At 37.5% G+C, this 19,336-nt stretch overlaps 1 protein-coding gene and 1 pseudogene across 1 annotated transcript in view; both read left to right on the top strand.

Annotated features, from left to right (window-relative positions):
• The window catches only part of MIGA1 (mitoguardin 1), a 74,161-nt gene that overhangs the window by 36,228 nt on the left and 18,597 nt on the right, over window positions 1-19,336 (top strand). Inside the window, exon 8 of the mRNA XM_043876250.1 lies at window positions 10,559-10,659. Coding sequence (XP_043732185.1) covers window positions 10,559-10,659 — 101 coding nt within the window. The remainder of the gene's footprint in view (window positions 1-10,558; window positions 10,660-19,336) is intronic.
• LOC122678282 lies at window positions 12,862-17,521 on the top strand (annotated as a pseudogene).

The following is a 19,336-nucleotide window of genomic DNA, read 5'->3' as shown; positions in this document are numbered from 1 at the left end:
GATATCTACAGTACTGTCTTCTGCATGATGGTACTTTTTTCCTTTCAGTTCAGTTCAGTCTTTCAGTCGTGTCTGAGTCTTTGTGACCCCATGGACTGCAGCACGCCAGGCCTCCTTGCCCATCACCAACTCCCAGAGTTTACTCAAACTCATGTCCATTGAGTTGGTGATGCCATCCAACCATCTCATTCTCTGTCGTTCCCTTCTCCTCCCGCCTTCAGTCTTTCCCAGCATTAGGGTCTTTTCCAATGAGTCAGTTCTTCGAATTAGGTAGCCAGAGTGTTGGAGTTTCAGCTTCAGCATCAGTCCTTCCAGTAATTTTGTAAGTTTTATGATATGGTTGTAGGGACTTGCCTGGCAGTCCAGTCAGTGGTTAGGACTTTGCACTTCCACAGCAGCGTACCCGGGTTCCATCTCCGGTTGGGAAGCAAGATGCACTGTGTGGCCAAAAAAAAAAAAGTGGCTGAAAATGGTTAGTAGATTCACAAATGTTTGTTTCAGTATTTTGATTCAAAATATTATACACACCTATGCTATGTATAGTTTTTGTACATATCAAATGTTGTATAATAAAAGTATATATATCTATTGTATTAAACAGAAATTTATGTTATTTGAATTATTTTGGAAAAAAATTAGACTTTAGTTGATCACGACAACTAATGAGAGATTGGTAGACTATGGGATTAAAACCTGACACCAAGGAATGGTTTATATTTTAGGAGACGTTTCTTACCTTCACATCATGCAGAGTATACACCATCGCATGGTTTGGTAGTTTGTTTCTGTAACAGTGCATTCAGGAAGTAAGGTTATTTTTTACTCACTTTGGTTAGAATGTTAGGGCAGCACCAAAATGCTGAATTTAATACGAGTGTAAAAATAAACCTGCTTAATGACAGATGAAGCTTGTTTACAGTTTCTTGGGCACATTATTTAGTTGATGTGTTTTACAGCAAACATAATTTAAGGAATCTGTATTTTAGATCTCTTCTAAAATTAATTGAGCTTTATAGTTTGCTTACATTTCTCTCTTCTTTTAATTGAAGTATAGTTGATTTACAATGTTGTGTTAATAACTGCAATACAGCAAATTCTTCCAGGTAGTGCTAATGGTAAAGAAGCTGCCTGCCAGTGCAGGGGTCGTAATAGAAACAGGTTCGATCCCTGGGACGGGAGGATTCCCTGGAAAAGGAAATGGCAACCCACTCTAATACTGGGAAATCCTATGGACAGAGGAGCCTGGCAGCTCTAGTCCATGGAGTCGCAAAAAGCTGGACACGATAGAAGCAACTAAGCACAGATACAGCAAATTATCTCAATTATGCGCGCACAGACACACACACACACACACACACACACACACACACACACACACGTGTACACACACATTCTTTTTCATTATGGTTTATCACAGAATATCACATATAGTTCCCTGCGCTCTAAGTAGGACCTTGTTGTTTATCCATCCCATATATACTAGTTTGCACCTGCTAATCCCAGACGCCCACGCCTACCCTCTCCCACCCCCTCCCTCTTGGCAACACCAGTCTATTCTCTATGTCCATGATTCTATTTCTGCTTCATATACAGGCTCATTTGTGTCATATTTTAGATTTTGCTTATAAGTGGTATCACATGGTATTTGTCTTTCTGACTGACTTCACTTAATATGATAATCTCTAGTTGCATCCATGTTGCTGTATGTTTACAGATTCTATAAAGAATAGTACATGTTTGCAATGACTGTGTTAGAAGGCAACTCTGAAGCCATAAGTTTGATAAGCATTGATTTTTTTGGCTAAAGCAAAGGACTTTGAAATTCTTTCATAGTGATGTGTACGAATAAATTATAAATTTAGCCCTTAGAAATAAACCAGGAATTTTTGTAGCTTAGCAGCATCACTGCATATTTCAGATATGTGTTTAGGCCTCTTTATAATCTATTTTTTAACAGAATGAACTCAGAATCTTAGGGCTGGAATATTTATTTAGCAAACCTTTGATTTTCTGGTGTATGTCAAACACAGTGTAAGACACTGGAGGGACTAGGGTGAAGAAGGTCTCACTCTTGCTTTTAGGCAACCCAGAATCTGTCTTTGAAGATAGGCATTAAAATTTTTTATTTTAATAAAAAAGTGCTGTAATAATGTGTTTAGAAGGTGCTCTGGAGGTGTCATGCAGAAGTGTGCTTGAAGTATGTCCATCAGGAATAGGAAAAAAGGGTGTTCCCAGTGGAGGGAACAACATGGATCAAGGTGGAAAGTGGGGCCTGTTTAGGGAACTGTAAGCTGTTTGATACATCTTGGGAACACAGTTTAAGTAAGAGTGGTGGGAAAGGAATCTAGAAAGGTGGGCAGAAGATAAATCTTGCAGGTCTTTGTTTTATACGTTTAGGCCAAAGGGAGCCGCTGAGAATGATAAGAAGTCATTTAATCAAATTTACCTGTTTGCAGGAGATTGTGGGAGCATTTACTGATACAATTTAAGTATTTTATCCATCTTTCTTTCTGCTTACTTATGCATAGGACTTCATTGAGACAGGGGAAATTAGGGATTTTTCCAGCCTAGTACTGACTGTTGGAGAAGGAGATGGCAACCCACTTCAGTATTCTTGCCTAGAGAATCCCATGAACAGAGGAGCCTGGTGGGCTGCTGCCCATAGGGTCGCACAGAGCCGGACACAACTGAAGCGACTTAGCATGCATGCATGCATTGGAGAAGGAAATGGCAAACCACTCCAGTGTTCTTGCCTGGAGAATCCCAGGGACGGGGGAGCCCGGTGGGCTGCCGTCTATGGGGTCGCACAGAGTTGGACACGACTGAAGCGACTTAGCAGCAGCAGCAGCAGTACTGACTGTACAAATTCTCTGGCAGAGAACAGGAAAGCTGTAAAGTGGGACCTCCTGACCACTAGAGAAATGTTCTTCTTTCTGGTAAGCAGCCAGGTAGAACATTTAGTGAGATTGAAAGAGCTGGCAGCAAGAGGAAATAACCTCAACCTTATGTCAAACGTCAGACAGCCCAGAGTTGATGCTTTAAGACCTTGTCCCCTTCCTTCCATGCAGAATCACTGTGGTCAGAGGATAAACTCCCTGAGGGTTTATTTTTAGGAGGTGACATGAATTACAGGCTTAACTTGTATACTCAGACTTCTAAATATATATACTGCAAATTTCAGAACACATGAGAAATTTGCCCTGTAACTTCCTGTCATGCATTAAGGCTCATAATCTTAATTTCAAAATGTTTAATAATACTACAAAATGAAGTCTAACTGGTGTCATATATGCAAGTCAAAATAGGTTCAGAGATGAGAGCAGTATAATGAAAATTGCTGGGGTACCACATACAAGGGAAATTCCTGTTTCTTGCCTTTGCTTTTTATGTATTCAAGTTATATCTTACCCACTTGGATTTCTAAGTGCAGGACCTACACTAACCCATCCAAGGCCTTTGTTTGATGTCGATAAAGGCCTATGTAGCCCCTTGGGAGTGGGCTTCCCTCATGGCTCAAAGAATCTGCCAATGCAGGAGATGTGGGTTCTATCCCTGAGTTGGGAAGATCCCTGGAGAAGGGAATGGCAACCTGCTCCAGTATTCCTGCCTGGAAAAGCCTATGGACAGAGGAGCCTAGTAGGCTACAGTCCATGGGACTGCAAAAGAGTCAGACACAACTTAGCAACTATACAACAACAGCCCTTTGGGAAGGGCACCTTTGTGATAAGAAAAAGGTTCATCTTCGAGGATGATACAGGCCCAAGACATGGGCTGGAGTTCTGCCTGCCTTTGTCCCATTGACCAGGGACCTTTTGTGTAGTGTACAGATTGACTAGCGGTGCTAGTGGCCCCATTAAAGTCTCTATAACATCAGACCTACCCTTTATTACTTTTTGCCCTTTAGGTTATCCAGTTACTTCTCTCCTTCTCCTAAAAAAAGATATAAAATGCTGTTATTCCTTTTTCTTTTCTTCTGTTACTCGTTTCACATCAGCAGCTGGATTTCCCAGTTAGGAAATCACAGTTGTTTCATTGGCCAATCATGGCATCTAAGAAGGTTTGATAAATAGGGAAAGCCAGAGACAACTGTTGTGGAAATATTGTTTTGAGTAGTGCCATAGTATGGGGCTGCTTTATGCATGTGTTGTTTCATATAGGCAAAATTGTGTACGTGATAAAAAGTAAGAACTGATTTGATTAGATAGCCTTTCTTTTGTTTTAGGAGGTTTCATTTTTACTCTTTTCAGTGTTAAGGCTCATTGAGGGAAAAATCAAAAAAATATCATCTGTTAGCTCATTTAATTCTTCCATTTTCTAAAATTATGTGTTTTTTCCTCCAGTTTTATTGAACTATAATTGACATATAGCACTGTGTAAGTTTAAGGCATAGAAAATAATGATTTGACTTACATACATCATAAAATGATTACCACAGTAAGTTTAGCAAAAATCCATCATCTCATATTGGTACAAAATTGAAGAAACAGGAAAAAAAAGTTTTTTCATTGTGATGTGAACTTTTAGGATTTACACTCTTAATAACATTCATATATAACATACAGCAGTGATAATTATATTTATCATGTTGTACATTACATAACTCAAAATTTGTATCTTTGGCTACCTTCATCCAATCCCCCCCCCCATTGTTTTTGGGTTTTATATTCCACTTTGTTTTTTAGTATTAAAGTAAATGAGGATAAAAAATTATCCTCAGTATGGATGGAACCAGATAGTCATACAGAGTAAACAACAGCAGTAATTTTCTAGATTTCTTAATTATTTTAACAGATTATAGAAGATTCTGGAAAATAGCTTGTCTTGTCAGCAGCGGACCTTTTCCATTTTTAATAAAACCATAAAAAAGACAAGGTTCCAAATCATATTTTAACTGCTGAAAATCATCTGGAGAATAGCTGCTGACATAGAAGTCAGATGACATTGAGACATTTGGCAGACATCCTCTTCTTGCTGGTGTTACAAAATCCACAGTGGACAGCCTGGATTTGAAAAGAAGAGTGGCATCTTTGGAATCTCCACTAGAATCTGTTGAAGTTAAAATAAACCTGATGCCTTCTAAGTGACAGAAAATGAACCATGTCTGGGGATGGCAAAAGTGAGACACGTTAAAAACCCACTTGGATTGGTTTAAAGAAAATAGATCCAGGCCTAAGGTTCCAAGTTCCAGAGCCGAAGTGTCTTCTGATTTTTTCTTTTTATAACTTTCAAGCAAATTCTGCCTTGGAAAAAACTTAAGTAATATGTGAATTATGAGATTGTGAAAGGAGGAGGAAGGCTTGAATCCAGTCAGATTTTTGGCCTAAGCTATATGACTATTTAGTTAAAAGTAAACATTATTCTTTCAGTGTTCTTCCAGAGAAGAACATTTTATGTCTGTGTGTGAATATTTTAAAAGTTCTGGGTGATTGAGACATGTAAAAAAAATGTTCTTAAAAATGTTAGGATTACTATTTAAGAAGGTTAAAAAAAAAAAAAGCTGCTCCTCTAAGAGCCAGTGAGGTAACCCATGGTACATTTTTTTGTATTTACTCATCCAATTATGTGGAAAGCTTTTTATAGGTATTTCTGAGGTTAATGATGAATCCTTAAGGGGCTTAAGCTGCATATTTCAGGTTTATAGTATCATAAGTTTAATTAATTTAGTGTATGGAAACATGAGAATTTTAACAGTGCTCTCAAAACAAGATAAAGTCATATAACAGGCAAAATGACCCAGGAGAAATATAGGAGAGGCTCAGCAATTAGCACTAGCTCAGCCATGTCCGACTCTGTGACTCCATGGACTCTAGCCCGCCAGGCTCCTCTGTCCATGGGATTCTTCAGGCAAGAATATTGGAGTGGGTTGCCATGCCCTCCTCCAGGGGATCTTTCCAACCCAGGGATCAAACCCAGGTCTCCTGTGTTGCAAGCAGATTCTTTACCTTCTGAGCCACCAGGGAAGCCCTCATAACCTGGAATCTGGTGTCAAATGACCTGAGTTTGAATCCTGCCATTCCATTTCTAAATGGTGTGACTATGGGCCAAGTTACTTGACCTTCCTGTCCCTTAATTTTTTGATATATAAAAAGAAAAAAAAGAGTACCTACCTAAAAAGGGTAGGATTATTGTGAGAATTATTAGATAATACATGTGAAACATGTAATTTGGTTTCTGGCATTGAGTATGTATAAAATGTTTATTAATCACAATCTTACTGTTACAATTAGATTACACACCTCATAATTTGTCTTCTTCCTGAGAATAGTTGATTATCCCCACCTAAAAATTCTCACTTAAAATTTGAAAACAATCATTATATAGCAAAGAAAAATCAGTGAGCTTGGAGAAGAAAGCTTGTGAGTGGTACACATGCATGGCATTAGTCTCTACTATTGCTACTGGTGTTTCCTTAGAGGGTGCAGGTAAATTATTTTCAGTTTGCTCTTGTACTTAACCAGACTTACCAGATTTTTTGACATTTTGAATTTAGCATCATTTAGATACTTATTCTATCAGGGAATAAAATTCATATCTAATAATAATTTACAGCATCATTGTGAACATTGAAATATGAAAAGTATTTTATTGTTTTTTTCAGCCCTTGGGGCCCAAGATCCATAGATAACATCATTTTTCTTTCCTTTTATTTAAACCCTTAGAAGAACTGTGCACAAAACAAAATATCACAGTGATTTATCATATCCTCCTGTTAGTAGATAGAAAAATAAAGCATTGCCAGCTCCCTAAAAGATTCTTTTGTACCCCCTCCCAATCAATACCCCTGCTACCAACCCCCCAAATTAGCCCCCTGTCCTGAAGGTTATACTACTTACTTTCTGGCTTTTCTTGATAGTTTTACCAACCAAGTATGTAGTCATGATCACTGTTGTTTAGTTTTGCCTGTTTTTTTAAAATTTTATTTGAATGAAATCATGCATAATGTTTTTCACTCAACATGTTGTAAGATTCACTTGTGTTCCTGCATGTAGCAGCAGTTCATTCAGTTCTGTTGTTGTATACTATTTAATTGTATAAATATACCACAGTTTGTGTATTCTATGGTAGATGGATAGTTGTTTTCCTTCCAGTCTGGGGTTACTTAGTCAGCGCTGTTAGGAACATTTCTATGCATTTAAGCATGTATTTCTGTAAAACACACCCAAGGAGAGAATTGCAAAGTCATAAGAATGCAATCTTGAACTTTCATAGGTAAAGGCCAAGCTTTCCACAGTGGTTTTACCAACTGTTTCTACCAGTAATGTGTGAGTTGCATTTCTGTATACCCTTAACAAAAAAATGGTCATTTTTTCCTCAAATTGATCATTCTGGTAGATGTGTAATGATATCTCATAGTTTTAGCACTTTTTTCCTAAGAAGAATTTGGTAAGAAGTTTCTAAAACTATTGACTAGATGAAGCCTTTGGTTTTTAATTTTCCTTGCTTTCCATGTCTTTTAATAATTAAGTTGATGATACTTTTAGAAAAAGTATTTTAAATTTTAAAACTACATGAAAGCAGTTAATTTGAGATATTACCCAATATTCTTTCTGTATACTTTTTGCTGGCTTATCTAAAAAACAGATGGATTATTCCTCTTCATAATTATTAAGCTACCATCCCAGAAATCATAACAATTACTGAAATGAGAAGTATGGTCTGTGGTTTATGAAGTTGAGTTTAATGAATAAAACTTTCCAATTCCTCTGAGCCATTTTTCTTTGTTAGATTTTTTTAAAAATAAAGTACAACCATGGTAACTCATCTGGATGACATTGAATGGCTAGTTACTGTTGAGTGAAGTAAAACAGACTTTTAACAGCTCCTGGGTAATGTCTGAAAGGTAAAGTGACATAAGATAAATGTCTGTGTTCCACTCCGAAAATAGCGAAAGGCATATGGAACCAAGATTTAACTTAGTTGACTTGTAACTTAATCCTGCTTTAAATACGCTTTTGGGTTATTGAAGGTTGTACTATGATTTCTTTTTGCAGAATTAGTACCAACAATGGGAAATAATTAAGAAGATAAAAGTTTGAAAGTTTTGAATGCTTACTTAATTTTGTAAATAATTTTCAAAAAGCATAAATGCATTGAAAAGAGAATATTGGAAATTTTTCTGAATAACTGAGTGCCCCAAATAATAGTATTACAGCTATTTATAAGTGTAAAACAATTTGTTCTCAAGCTTGAAAAAATTTTAAATTCCTGAAAGGACTTGTGTTTTTGAAAATAGAATAATTTAGCCTCAGATTTTTTTTTTTAACCTCAGATTTTGTTCTGTTAATAGTTATTTATTAGTAGGATTTTGAACTGAGAAGTTAGGTATTTTAAAATGACTGATGTAAGCTTGGTTGGAAAACAATTATAACTTAAATTTGGAATTTAAATGGTTAAAATGTCAACTATGGTCCCACCAAATGTAAAGTAGATAAAAATACGCTATGTGTATTTATACTTAACTGATAAGCATTGATGAACTTTGTCCCAATTTGCTCTTCTGCTTGGCTTAGAGATTATAATTGGTTGCAAATCTTTTGAATTTCAACTAAATTAATGGTTTGGACTTTTTAAAAACTTTACACTTCCTGTAGAGAATCACAAAATGTCTGTTTTCTGGTACTTGGGGGTTGTAAATGGGATTTGGAACACTTATGGTAAAGATAATGAACTTTATTTGGGGGAAAATGATGGAATAAAAATCTGGATGAATGAAAGCCAAAGAGATTTCTGATTTTTTTTCAAAGAAGATAAAGTATCTGACATACTTAGCAGATTGAAAATGAAAATAAAAATCTGTATGTTTTGTTCTTTGCTTTTTTTATTCTTGTGATAGAATTTGAAGAATGTCACTTGCTTGCCACACAGTGTAGTCAGATCTATAAATAAGTATTGAATTTGTTTGAAAATATAATTTCTTTAAACTTTCCATTTTATATTGGAATATAGTTGATTAGCAATGTTGTGATAGTTTCAGGCGTACAGCAAAGTGATTGTTAGACATACACGTGTATCTATTCTTTTTCAAATTCTTTTCCCATTTAGGTTGTTACATAATATTGAGCAGAGTTCCCTGTGCTATACAGTAGGTCTTTGTTGGTTATCCATTTTATTTATTTATTTATTTTTCTTTTTTTGGTTATCCATTTTAAATACAGCACTGTGTATGTGTCAGCCCCAAACTCCCAATACATACCTCCCCCATCCCCTAACCATAAGTTCAATCTCTGAGTCTGTGGGTCTTTCTGTTTTGTAAGTTCCTTTATATCATTTCTTTTGCGTATAAGCAGTATCATGCATATTTTTCTTTTTCTGACTTACTTCACTCAGTACGACAATCTCTGGGTCCATCCATGTTGCTGCAGATGGCATTGTTTCATTCTTTATGATGGCTGAGTAATATTCTATTGTATAGATGGACTACACCTTCTTTCCATTCCTCTGCTGGGGGACATGGAGGTTGCTTCCATGTCTTGGCTATTGTAAACAGTGCTGCATTGAACATTGGGGTGCATGTATCCTTTCGGACCACGTTTTTCTCTGGATGTGTATGCCCAGGAGAGGGATTGCAGGATTATATGGTAGTTCTGGTTTTAGTTTTTAAAGGAATTTCTGTACTGTTCTCCATAGTGGCTGTACCAATGAAAGTATGATATCAACAGTGAAGATTCTGGATGATAGTATGTGAAGATACTGACATTCACATTCAGAATGCTAGGTGTTGGTAATAGGTAGCCTGTCTTGGTATGGTCAAATTAATCATTTAGAAATGCCTTTAAGCTTTTTCAATCCTTTGAAATCATTGTGGGGAATTCCCTGGCAGTCCAGTGGTTAGGACTCTGTGTTCTCACTGCCAAGGGCCCAGATTCAACCCCTGGTTGGGGAACTAAGACCCGTAAGTCACTGTGCTGTGGCAAAAAAATAAATAAATGAAAATGAGGGCAGTTATATTTGACCTTCAAGTAAGCAGAATCAACATCAGCCAACTACCCTGATCACTTTAGGCCTTTCAGTGTTTTAAAGTAGACCCTAAAGACTAAAATCTTCCTGAATTATTTTAATTGTTGCTTTATCACAGGTGACTAGCCAGACAGCATTATATGCTGATAACTCATTTAATGTAAATGAATCTGCCAGTTATCTCAATTTGGGCAAGGCCACTTGCAACTTAAATTGCTGTGTTTCAGACTACCTGTGGTATAACATATACTGATTTACCGTGCTTGGTAGATAATCAACTCCAGTTATTATATACCAATTTGTTATTTACTCAAAAGCTTTAAAAATCTGAAATAGTTTAATCTGTTTTAAAAATGAAAGTGTTTCCTGTATACTATATCGTACTTTCTTCTCTGCTTGGTGGTGTTCAGCGTCAGGGTGAAACACTTTGAGAGCCTGGTTAGAGTATATCCCATCAGTTTGTATTGTTTTTCTTTTAGATTCCAGAATTCTAATAAAGACTGAAGTTTAAACAGAAAAACAGAAAAAGTCAACAGTAGAATATGAAATATGGCAATGACAAGGAATGTCAACTTCTGAACTTTTTGCCTTTTCTTTTCAGATAAAGATACAGATATCACCATGAAAGGGAATGCGGATGACTTCGGCCTGAGAGACACCTTGAGTGTTGCATCAAACGATTCTTTTGCTTCAGCAGCAGAGGTAGGACATGTTTGTTCCTAATGAGGATTTCTTCTTCTTTTTCAGCTGAACATTACTGTTTTGCCATTGTGCTGTAACTCAGTTCAGTAGCCATTTATTTAGTATCAACTCTGTGGTAGATACCAGGATACAAAGATGAATATACCATGAACTTAAGTTCCCACAGGAGTTCAGAGTCTCTTTAGAGAGGTGGACATGTAAACATAGACTTTAAGTGAACACTTTCCTAGACTGTGGATTATGGATGAGGCATATCAGTGTGTTAGTGGAAAGCAATTCATCTTTAAGAATCTTAAAATTATTCAGATTGTTTAGCTGAGAAATCATGTTTCTAGATATTTTTTTCCCAAGGAAATGAGATTCAAAGATTTATATATAAAAACTATTCACAGTAGCATTTTAAATAATAATGAAAAACTGAAAACAGTGTAATACCAAATTATGGAGTATCCATAACTTGAAATATTCTAGTGCCATAAAAACACTTCCAATGTTTTTAATGACATGGGAACATAAATTAAGTGAAATGAGTATAGAGAGTGTGTGCTTGTAATTTTGTAATGAAGTAAAATCTGTATGTGGTGTATCACGTGAGTATTTAAGCTGAGGGAAAGAAGGCTAGATATAAATACACTAATGTGTAAGCAGTGGTGATCACTAAATTATGGATTTATGGGTAATTTGTTTTATGCTGAGACTTAAATTTTTTTTTTTTTTTTTTTGAGACTTAAATTTTTTATCCAAAGAGAAGGTTGCAAAGTGGTCATCTGCTTATAATGTTTTCTACTTGAGACAGTTTTAAAAATTACATATCGCCAATTTTATCTTAGAATTGTTTCATTTTTATGGTAGATTCTTAGATATTACTGCTGTCCTTTTTCAGATAAATAGTATCACACATCTGTTATTGATGTGTGGATTCAAGCTCTAGTATGGAAAGCTTAGGTATTCCAACGCCCTTTCCCTAAACTTTGACTCTGCCTTCTTTAAAGCTGTGCAGACCATAATCTTTCATCCTCTCAAGATTTTTCTGCATATGTGTATTTTAGCTATTGCTTACAGTATCATCTCCTGAGTTCAGTTTTCCTTATATTTTTATACTTGTAAGTTTGCAACACACAAAACATATCGACTTGTTTTATAAAGTAGCTATTTCCTCTGCTTTTTATGGATTGTTATAGACAGAGTTATCTTTCTGTTTTTCCCCCAGCTTCATTGAGATACAATTCACTTATTTTATTTTATTTTATTTTTTTTTTATTTTATTTTATTTTTGTTTTAAATTTTTTATTAGTTGGAGGCTAATTACTTCACAACATTTCAGTGGGTTTTGTCATACATTGATATGAATCAGCCATAGATTTACACGTATTCCCCATCCCGATTCCCCCTCCCACCTCCCTCTCCACCCGATTCCTCTGTGTCTTCCCAGTGCACCAGGCCCGAGCACTTGTCTCATGCATCCCACCTGGGCTGGGGATCTGTTTCACCATAGATAGTATACATGCTGTTCTTTTGAAATATCCCACCCTCACATTCTCCCACAGAGTTCAATAGTCTGTTCTGTATTTCTGTGTCTCTTTTTCTGTTTTGCATATAGGGTTATCGTTACCATCTTTCTAAATTCCATATATATGCGTTAGTATGCTGTAATGTTCTTTATCTTTCTGGCTTACTTCACTCTGTATAAGGGGCTCCAGTTTCATCCATCTCATTAGGACTGGTTCAAATGAATTCTTTTTAACGGCTGAGTAATATTCCATGGTGTATATGTACCACAGCTTCCTTATCCATTCATCTGCTGATGGGCATCTAGGTTGCTTCCATGTCCTGGCTATTATAAACAGTGCTGCGATGAACATTGGGGTGCACGTGTCTCTTTCAGATCTGGTTTCCTCAGTGTGTATGCCCAGAAGTGGGATTGCTGGGTCATATGGCAGTTCTATTTCCAGTTTTTTAAGGAATCTCCACACTGTTTTCCATAGTGGCTGTACTAGCTTGCATTCCCACCACAATTGACTTATAACATGAAGTTTAACCTGTACAAAGCGATGATTTGAAACATATATTTGGAATAACTACCACAATAAGGCTAGTTATTACCTCCAGCACCTCACATGATTACCTTTCTTCTTTGTGGTATGAAGATTTGCTCTTCTTAGCAGCTTCCAAGCATATGATACAGTACTGTTAACTAGCGTCATGATGCTGTACATTACATCCCCAGAACATTCATCTTCTAACTGGCAGTTTGTACCCTTTGATCAGCATCTCCCCAATTGTTTCCACATGCTGCTCCTGGTAACCACCATTCTGATCCTCTGTTTCTATGAGTTTGGCTTTTTTAGATCAAAATTATGTGATACCCTACAGTACAGTTTACCTTGACCCTACATAGGTTTAAACTGTGTAGATGCACTTATATGTGGGTATTTTTTTCAATAAATACATACTGCATCATCTGCAGTTGGTTGAATCCAAGGATGTGAAACTGTGAATACTAAGTGCCAACTATGGGACTTGAGCATCTGAAGACTTTGGTATCCAAGGCAGGTCCTGAAAAAGGAAATGGGGGGATGACTATTTCAACCACTGCTGCTAAGTCACTTCAGTCGTGTCTGACTCTCTGCGACCCCATCCCTGGGATTCTCCAGGCAAGAACACTGGAGTGGGTTGCCATTTCCTTCTCCAATGCATGAAAGTGAAAAGTGAAAGTGAAGTCGCTCAGTCATGTCTGACTCTTCGCGACCCCATGGACTGCAGCCTACCAGGCTCCTCCATCCATGGGATTTTCCAGGCAAGAGTACCGGAGTGGGGTGCCATTGCCTTCTCCGATTTCAACCACAGATAGGGTCAATTCCCCTAATCCCCACATTGTTCAAGGGTGAACTGCATTTGTCCTTCTCTGTCTTATTGCACTTAACATAATGCCTTCAAGATCCTGCCCCATACATATTGTCACAAATGACAAGATTTCTTTCTCATGGATGAATAATATTTGATTGACTATATATACATTTATTTATGTATACCATATCTTCTTTATCCATTCATCAATTGATGTACACTTGAGTTGTGGAAACAACTTGGCTCTTGTGAATAATGTTGCAATGAACATGAGAGTGCAGGTATCTCAAGATAGTGATTTCATTTCCTTTTGATACTTACCCAGAAGTAGGATGCTGAATCATGTGGTTTAAGCTACAAAGGTTTGATAAATTATGGAAACAAAATGCATGAATACCACAGGAAGGGCTCACTATCGGCGAAACCTCCTAGGAATGCTTCTAAGTATAAATGTATGATCTCAGAATGTGAATGTTCCAAGATAAATTCCTTTTTAAGAAATGTTTGCTAAATTATTTTTAATTGCCCTTACTATCTGCCAAGAACTTAGCAGAAAAAAATAACTGTTCAATGAAGAAAGTTGTTAAGAAAATACGACCAGAAATCCTTGGAAAGTTTAAAACAGTTTGTGATAATTTGAGAGCTTTAATTCAAAATTATCAGAAAGAGTTTTTGCCTAAATATTTAGATTAAAGCAAGTCCTGGCATAGACTTTTCTCTAAGGTTGGTCAGTCATTTTTGAAAGTGATTAACAAGATTCTCCTGTATAAGCTTTATCAGACATTGGTTTGGAACCAGAGCCTTTTTTTCTCTGAAAAGTCTTTTTTTTTTTTAAACTAATACCTTTATTGAGATATAATTCATGTACTATAAAAGTTCACTCTTTTAAACTGTACAGTTGAGTGATTTTAGTATATTCACAGAGTTGTGCAAACTTTCTAATTCCAGTACATTTTTATCACCCCGAAAGAAACTCCGACCTATTGGTAATCACTTCCTTTTCTCTCCTACCCCACTGTCCTAGGCAATTACTCCTGTACTTTCTATCTTTGTGGATTTGCCTATCCTGAACATTTCATACTAATAGAATCTTAGTGATCTTTTGTGTTTGATGTTCTTTTACTTAGCATAATTTTCAAGTTCTGAAAAGTCTTTTTAATGTTAGGGTGCCACTGCATTGAGTACTCTCCTGACTTTCCTGTCTGTTAAAAGGATTGTCATTTAATTGTTGTTGTTGTTCACTCAGTCGTGTCTGGCACTTTGCAACCCCATGGACTGCAGCACACCAGGCCTCCCTGGCCTTCACCAACTCCTGGAGCTTGCTCAAACACATGTCCATCGAGTTGGTGATGCCATCCAACCATCTTGTCCTCTGTCGTCATTTAATAGGTAGAAACTAAAATTGCAAAGGGCTTCCCAGTAGGCTTGGTGGTAGAAGAACATGCCTGCCAAGCAGGAGATGCTGGTTGGATCCCTAGTTCAGGAAGACCCCCTGGAGAAGGAAACGGCAACCCACTCTAGTATTCTTACCTGGGAAATCCCATGGACAGAGGACCTTGGAGGGCTACAGTCCATGGGGTTGCAAAGAGTGGGACGTGGCTTAATGACTAAGCAACAATAACAGTATTTTTTAGCTGTAAATTTAGTTTTTCTTAGAATTACCATTGTGTGTCTGTATATGAATTTAATATATAAATTGTAAGGTTCTCTTTATTTATTTTTAAATAAATTTATATTTATTTAATATAATTTTAAATAAAATTTATTTAATTATTTAGCTGTGTTGGGTGTTACTTGCAGTGTGTGGGATCTTTCAGTGCAGGCAGGGGCTTAGTAACCGTGGCCCACAAGCATGGTTGTTCTTCAGTAGGTAGGATCTTAGTTCCCAGACCAGGGATTGAACCTGTGTCCCCTGCATTGCACAGCACATTCTTAACCACTGGACCACCTGAGAAGTCCCTAGGGTGCTCTTTAAAGAGAAAGTTTTATTTCCTATAATTCAGGTACCTCTAATCATACTCTAAAAGGAAACTTGGAAAGCTTTTGCTGTACCTCTCTGACTTGATAGCACTTGTTTATAACAACCCAGAATTATCTTATTTCCTCTGGGGTCAATTTTGTCTGTTTATCTTGGGCTTTCATTTTCGTACTGATGGTTTTCTTTTCAAATTTGAAAGCCTAATTGGTGACTGGGTTGATTTTCTCAAGCAGTTTGTGTGGGATAACAGCCTTGTTTTATGTTTGTTTCTTCTGGAAGAGGTGAACAGGGAAGGATAACTGGGCTCAGTCGATTTCTTTGAGGTTGTTGATTGGCAGGCATTTCTTTAGGATGAATGGCCTGGAGATAGGCCAGTAATCAGGGCACACCTGTATGCAGAATTGAAAGGGCTTTACTCTGGCAGGTCCATTTCTCACCCTGGCAGACTTACTTTCCCCAGGTGGTGCAAGTAGTTTGTTCTGTTTTTTGGCCATGGCACATGGCTTGTGGGATCTTAGTTCCCTGACCCTCGGCAGTGAAAGCACGGAGTCCTAACCGCTGGACAGCCAGGGAATTCCTGTTCAAGTAATTTTTAAAAAGAAATGTTCTCTGGTTGCCAATTTGTTTTCCTGTAGCTGCCTTTCTATTCCGTGGCAGAAAGTAGAATAAGATAGAGGACAGCTGCAGTTATCTGGACGCAGACTTCCATTTAAGCTCCCATTTTCAATCCCTCTTCTTCAGTCCCGCCCTCATACCTGCTCACTGTGGGCCTGGTGCTCCTCTTTGACTATATCCTGTCTTGAACTTGGGCTTCCCTTGTGGCTCAGCTGGTAAAGAATCCGCCTGCAATGTGGGAGACCTGGGTTTGATCCCTGGGTTGGGAAGATCCCCTGGAGAAGGGAAAAGCTGCCCACTCCAGTATTCTGGCCTGGAGAATTCCATGGACTTCATAGTCCATGGGGTTGCAAAGAGTTGGACACAACTGAGCGACTTTCACTCACTCACTCTCTTGAACTTATTCTGGACTATGGCTTCCTCATCTCTTTCATCTGTCAACACACTTCCATTTGCTTTCCAGTTTTTAGAAGTCTGTGTATCTTTCCAGTTTTTGGAAGTCTGTGTATCTTTCCACTGTTATATTAGTAACTTGTTGCTATGTAATAAACTACCCAAAATTTATTGTCCTAAAACCAATAAAATCCAGATGTGGACTGGGGGTTGGTGCCAAGACTGTAGGTCTGTCCCAGGTCTCAGGAGTGTGTCTTAAAAGGTGGGACCATGTGCTCCAGTTCAGAGGTTAATTGCCAGAGTCCTCAGTTTGCTAGGGATTAAATCAGGTAGGGGGCATGTGCTGGTTTGTTAGCCTATGTTAGAGTCTTCTATATATCCTGGGGGTTCCCCAGTCGGGGTTTAATAGAGGCTCAAGCATTTTAGGAGTCTCCTTCTTAAAATCCAAGGCTTATGGGGTGGTTTTCTGGAGGTCATGGGCCTTAGGGTTAGTCCTGTGAGAACTAAGTCCTGAGCACTAATCCAAAGGGCCTGTTGTTTTGGTATTTAATTCTAGAGTCACATATATTAGATAAGGAATGACTCCTGGACTGAGCGTGCCTACCAAAGGCAGCAGACACCATTTTTCAAAATAGAAAGAGGGTCCTGCTTGAAGAAACTATCAAGGAGAGGCTCTCACAATACAAGAACGTTGGTCTGGGCTTCTAGGCACCCAGACGGCCACTGGGGGCACCTACATTGACAAGAAATATCCCTTTACTGGTAACGTCTCCATCTGAGGGCAGATCCTGTCTAGTGTGGTGACTAAGATGAAGATGCAGAGGACCATTTTCATCGCCTGAGACACCTCTATTATATCCCAAAATACATAAAAACATGTCCATTCACCTGTTGCTCTGCTTCAGGAGCATTCAGATTGGTGACATTGTCACGATGGGTAAGGCTGCCCCCAGAGCAAGGTTTTGTGAGTTCAGCATGCTCAAGGTCACCAAGGTTGCCAGCGCCAAGAAGTGATTCCAAAAGTCCTGAGGATGGACACCTGCCCACTCCCCCAGTTATTTCCCATTCAACAGTAACAATGATAGCAAACATTTATTATCTTGTTGTTCTGAGGATCAAGAATGTGGAAATGGTTTATCTGGGGGGTTTTGACTTGAGGTCTTTTGTACGCTGTAGTCAAGTATGTTGGCCGGGGCTGTAGTCATCTAGATTGTAGTCATGAAGATTGACTGGAGCTGGAGAATCTGCTCCAAGGTCAGTTATGTAAATGGCATGTTGGTGCTACCTTTTGGTAGGAAACCTATGTTTTTATGATTTTATGGACTTTTCAATAGGACTGCTTGAGCCTTTTCATAACATGGCACCTGGCTTCCACAAGAGAGAGTGAGACAGAAGCAGTGATTGTTTTGATCTAGCCTCAGAAATCACACACCATTATTTCTATCTGTTATTGGTTACCCAGGTTAGCCCTCTTCAACATGAGATGAGGTATGAAACTCCAGGAAGGGAGAATGAACATGAGTGGCATTTTGTATTTTATTTTATAATTTAAAAATGTTTATTTATTTGGCTGCATTGGATCTTAGTTGCAGCATGCAGGATCTTTCATTGTGGTCACATGTACATGATACTCAGACTTGGTTGCCCCATGGCATGGGGATCTTAGTTCCACAACCAGGGATCAAACCCGTGTCCCCTGCATTGGAAGGCAAATTCTTAGTCCCTGGACCACCAGGGAAGTCTCATGAGTGCCATTTTAGAAGGCAGTTATTGTAAGTTTATTTCCTTTTTTTTTTTCTATTAGTGAGATAGGCGATATAGTCATCCTGCTTTCTTTAACTGTAAGTCATATTTATAATTTTAGGTGGTTATTTTGAAAGGAAAATGTAAATGTTAAAAATAGTCTATATTAAAATTGAACTTTGCCTATTTTATGATCCAACTTATAATAGTTTTGGGACTTTGGACATTTCTTTCATGGTTGTTCAGAGGCTTTTAAAAATATTAGGGCTTTTAAAAATATTACTTCACATTCAGCAAAGTCATTGCTTGCCAAAGAAGATAAGGCCCAGTCTCTCTTGCATCTCTTGGAAGGCATGGGGGAAGTAATTTGAGATGTTAAATAGTTTAGAAATAAAGGGCATTTCAAGTTTCAGCTAGCAAAGAAAAGAACCCTTTTTCATGGTGAATTACATGTTTCCATATGTGGGGATTAAACTGTGTTACTGACTTCCACTTCTGAAGTAACATCTCAGCTCTAGTAAAATGTTAACCTTCTTCTGCAGCCTTTTAAAGTTTTTAGGAATTTTGTCCAAAAAAATCTTACTATAAGATATATTCTTTTTTTTTTTAAGATATATTCTTTCTTTTTTTAAGATATATTCTAAAATAAGAATTTAAGCCATCATTTAGTGATTTGCTTTAAAAAAATTCAATCCTAATTTAATTTAGATTCTAAATTAGTAAATTCTGAGTTGTCATTGTCTCTTAGGAAGAGTTGATGATAATGTTAGCTAGTGTCAGATCTTCAATGTGATGTATTTTCACAGCTGCAAGCTTATTTTAAGAGACTTATTTACACAGTCACCTCAGCCAAACCAACAAATAAGCAAGATAGACTAATAAATCAAGGCTTGACTCTGGAATCTCTCATTGTTGGTTTTGTTCACTTCTTATTAGTATAAAGTATTTTATGTAGCGAGTTTAATTGGAGCCCTAGTTTCCTCTTTAGGATTTTTTTCTACTGGTAGGTGTATATGGATCCTATTTGTTTTGACAGTGGTACAAAACTTTAAACTACTTACTATCTAAAGAATTTCCACTCTAATTTTTTAAACTGTTATC

Source organism: Cervus elaphus, chromosome 20 (assembly GCF_910594005.1).
Source record: "Cervus elaphus chromosome 20, mCerEla1.1, whole genome shotgun sequence".
NCBI classification, from domain to species: domain Eukaryota; kingdom Metazoa; phylum Chordata; class Mammalia; order Artiodactyla; family Cervidae; genus Cervus; species Cervus elaphus.
This window is presented reverse-complemented; position numbering and strand designations above follow the sequence as displayed.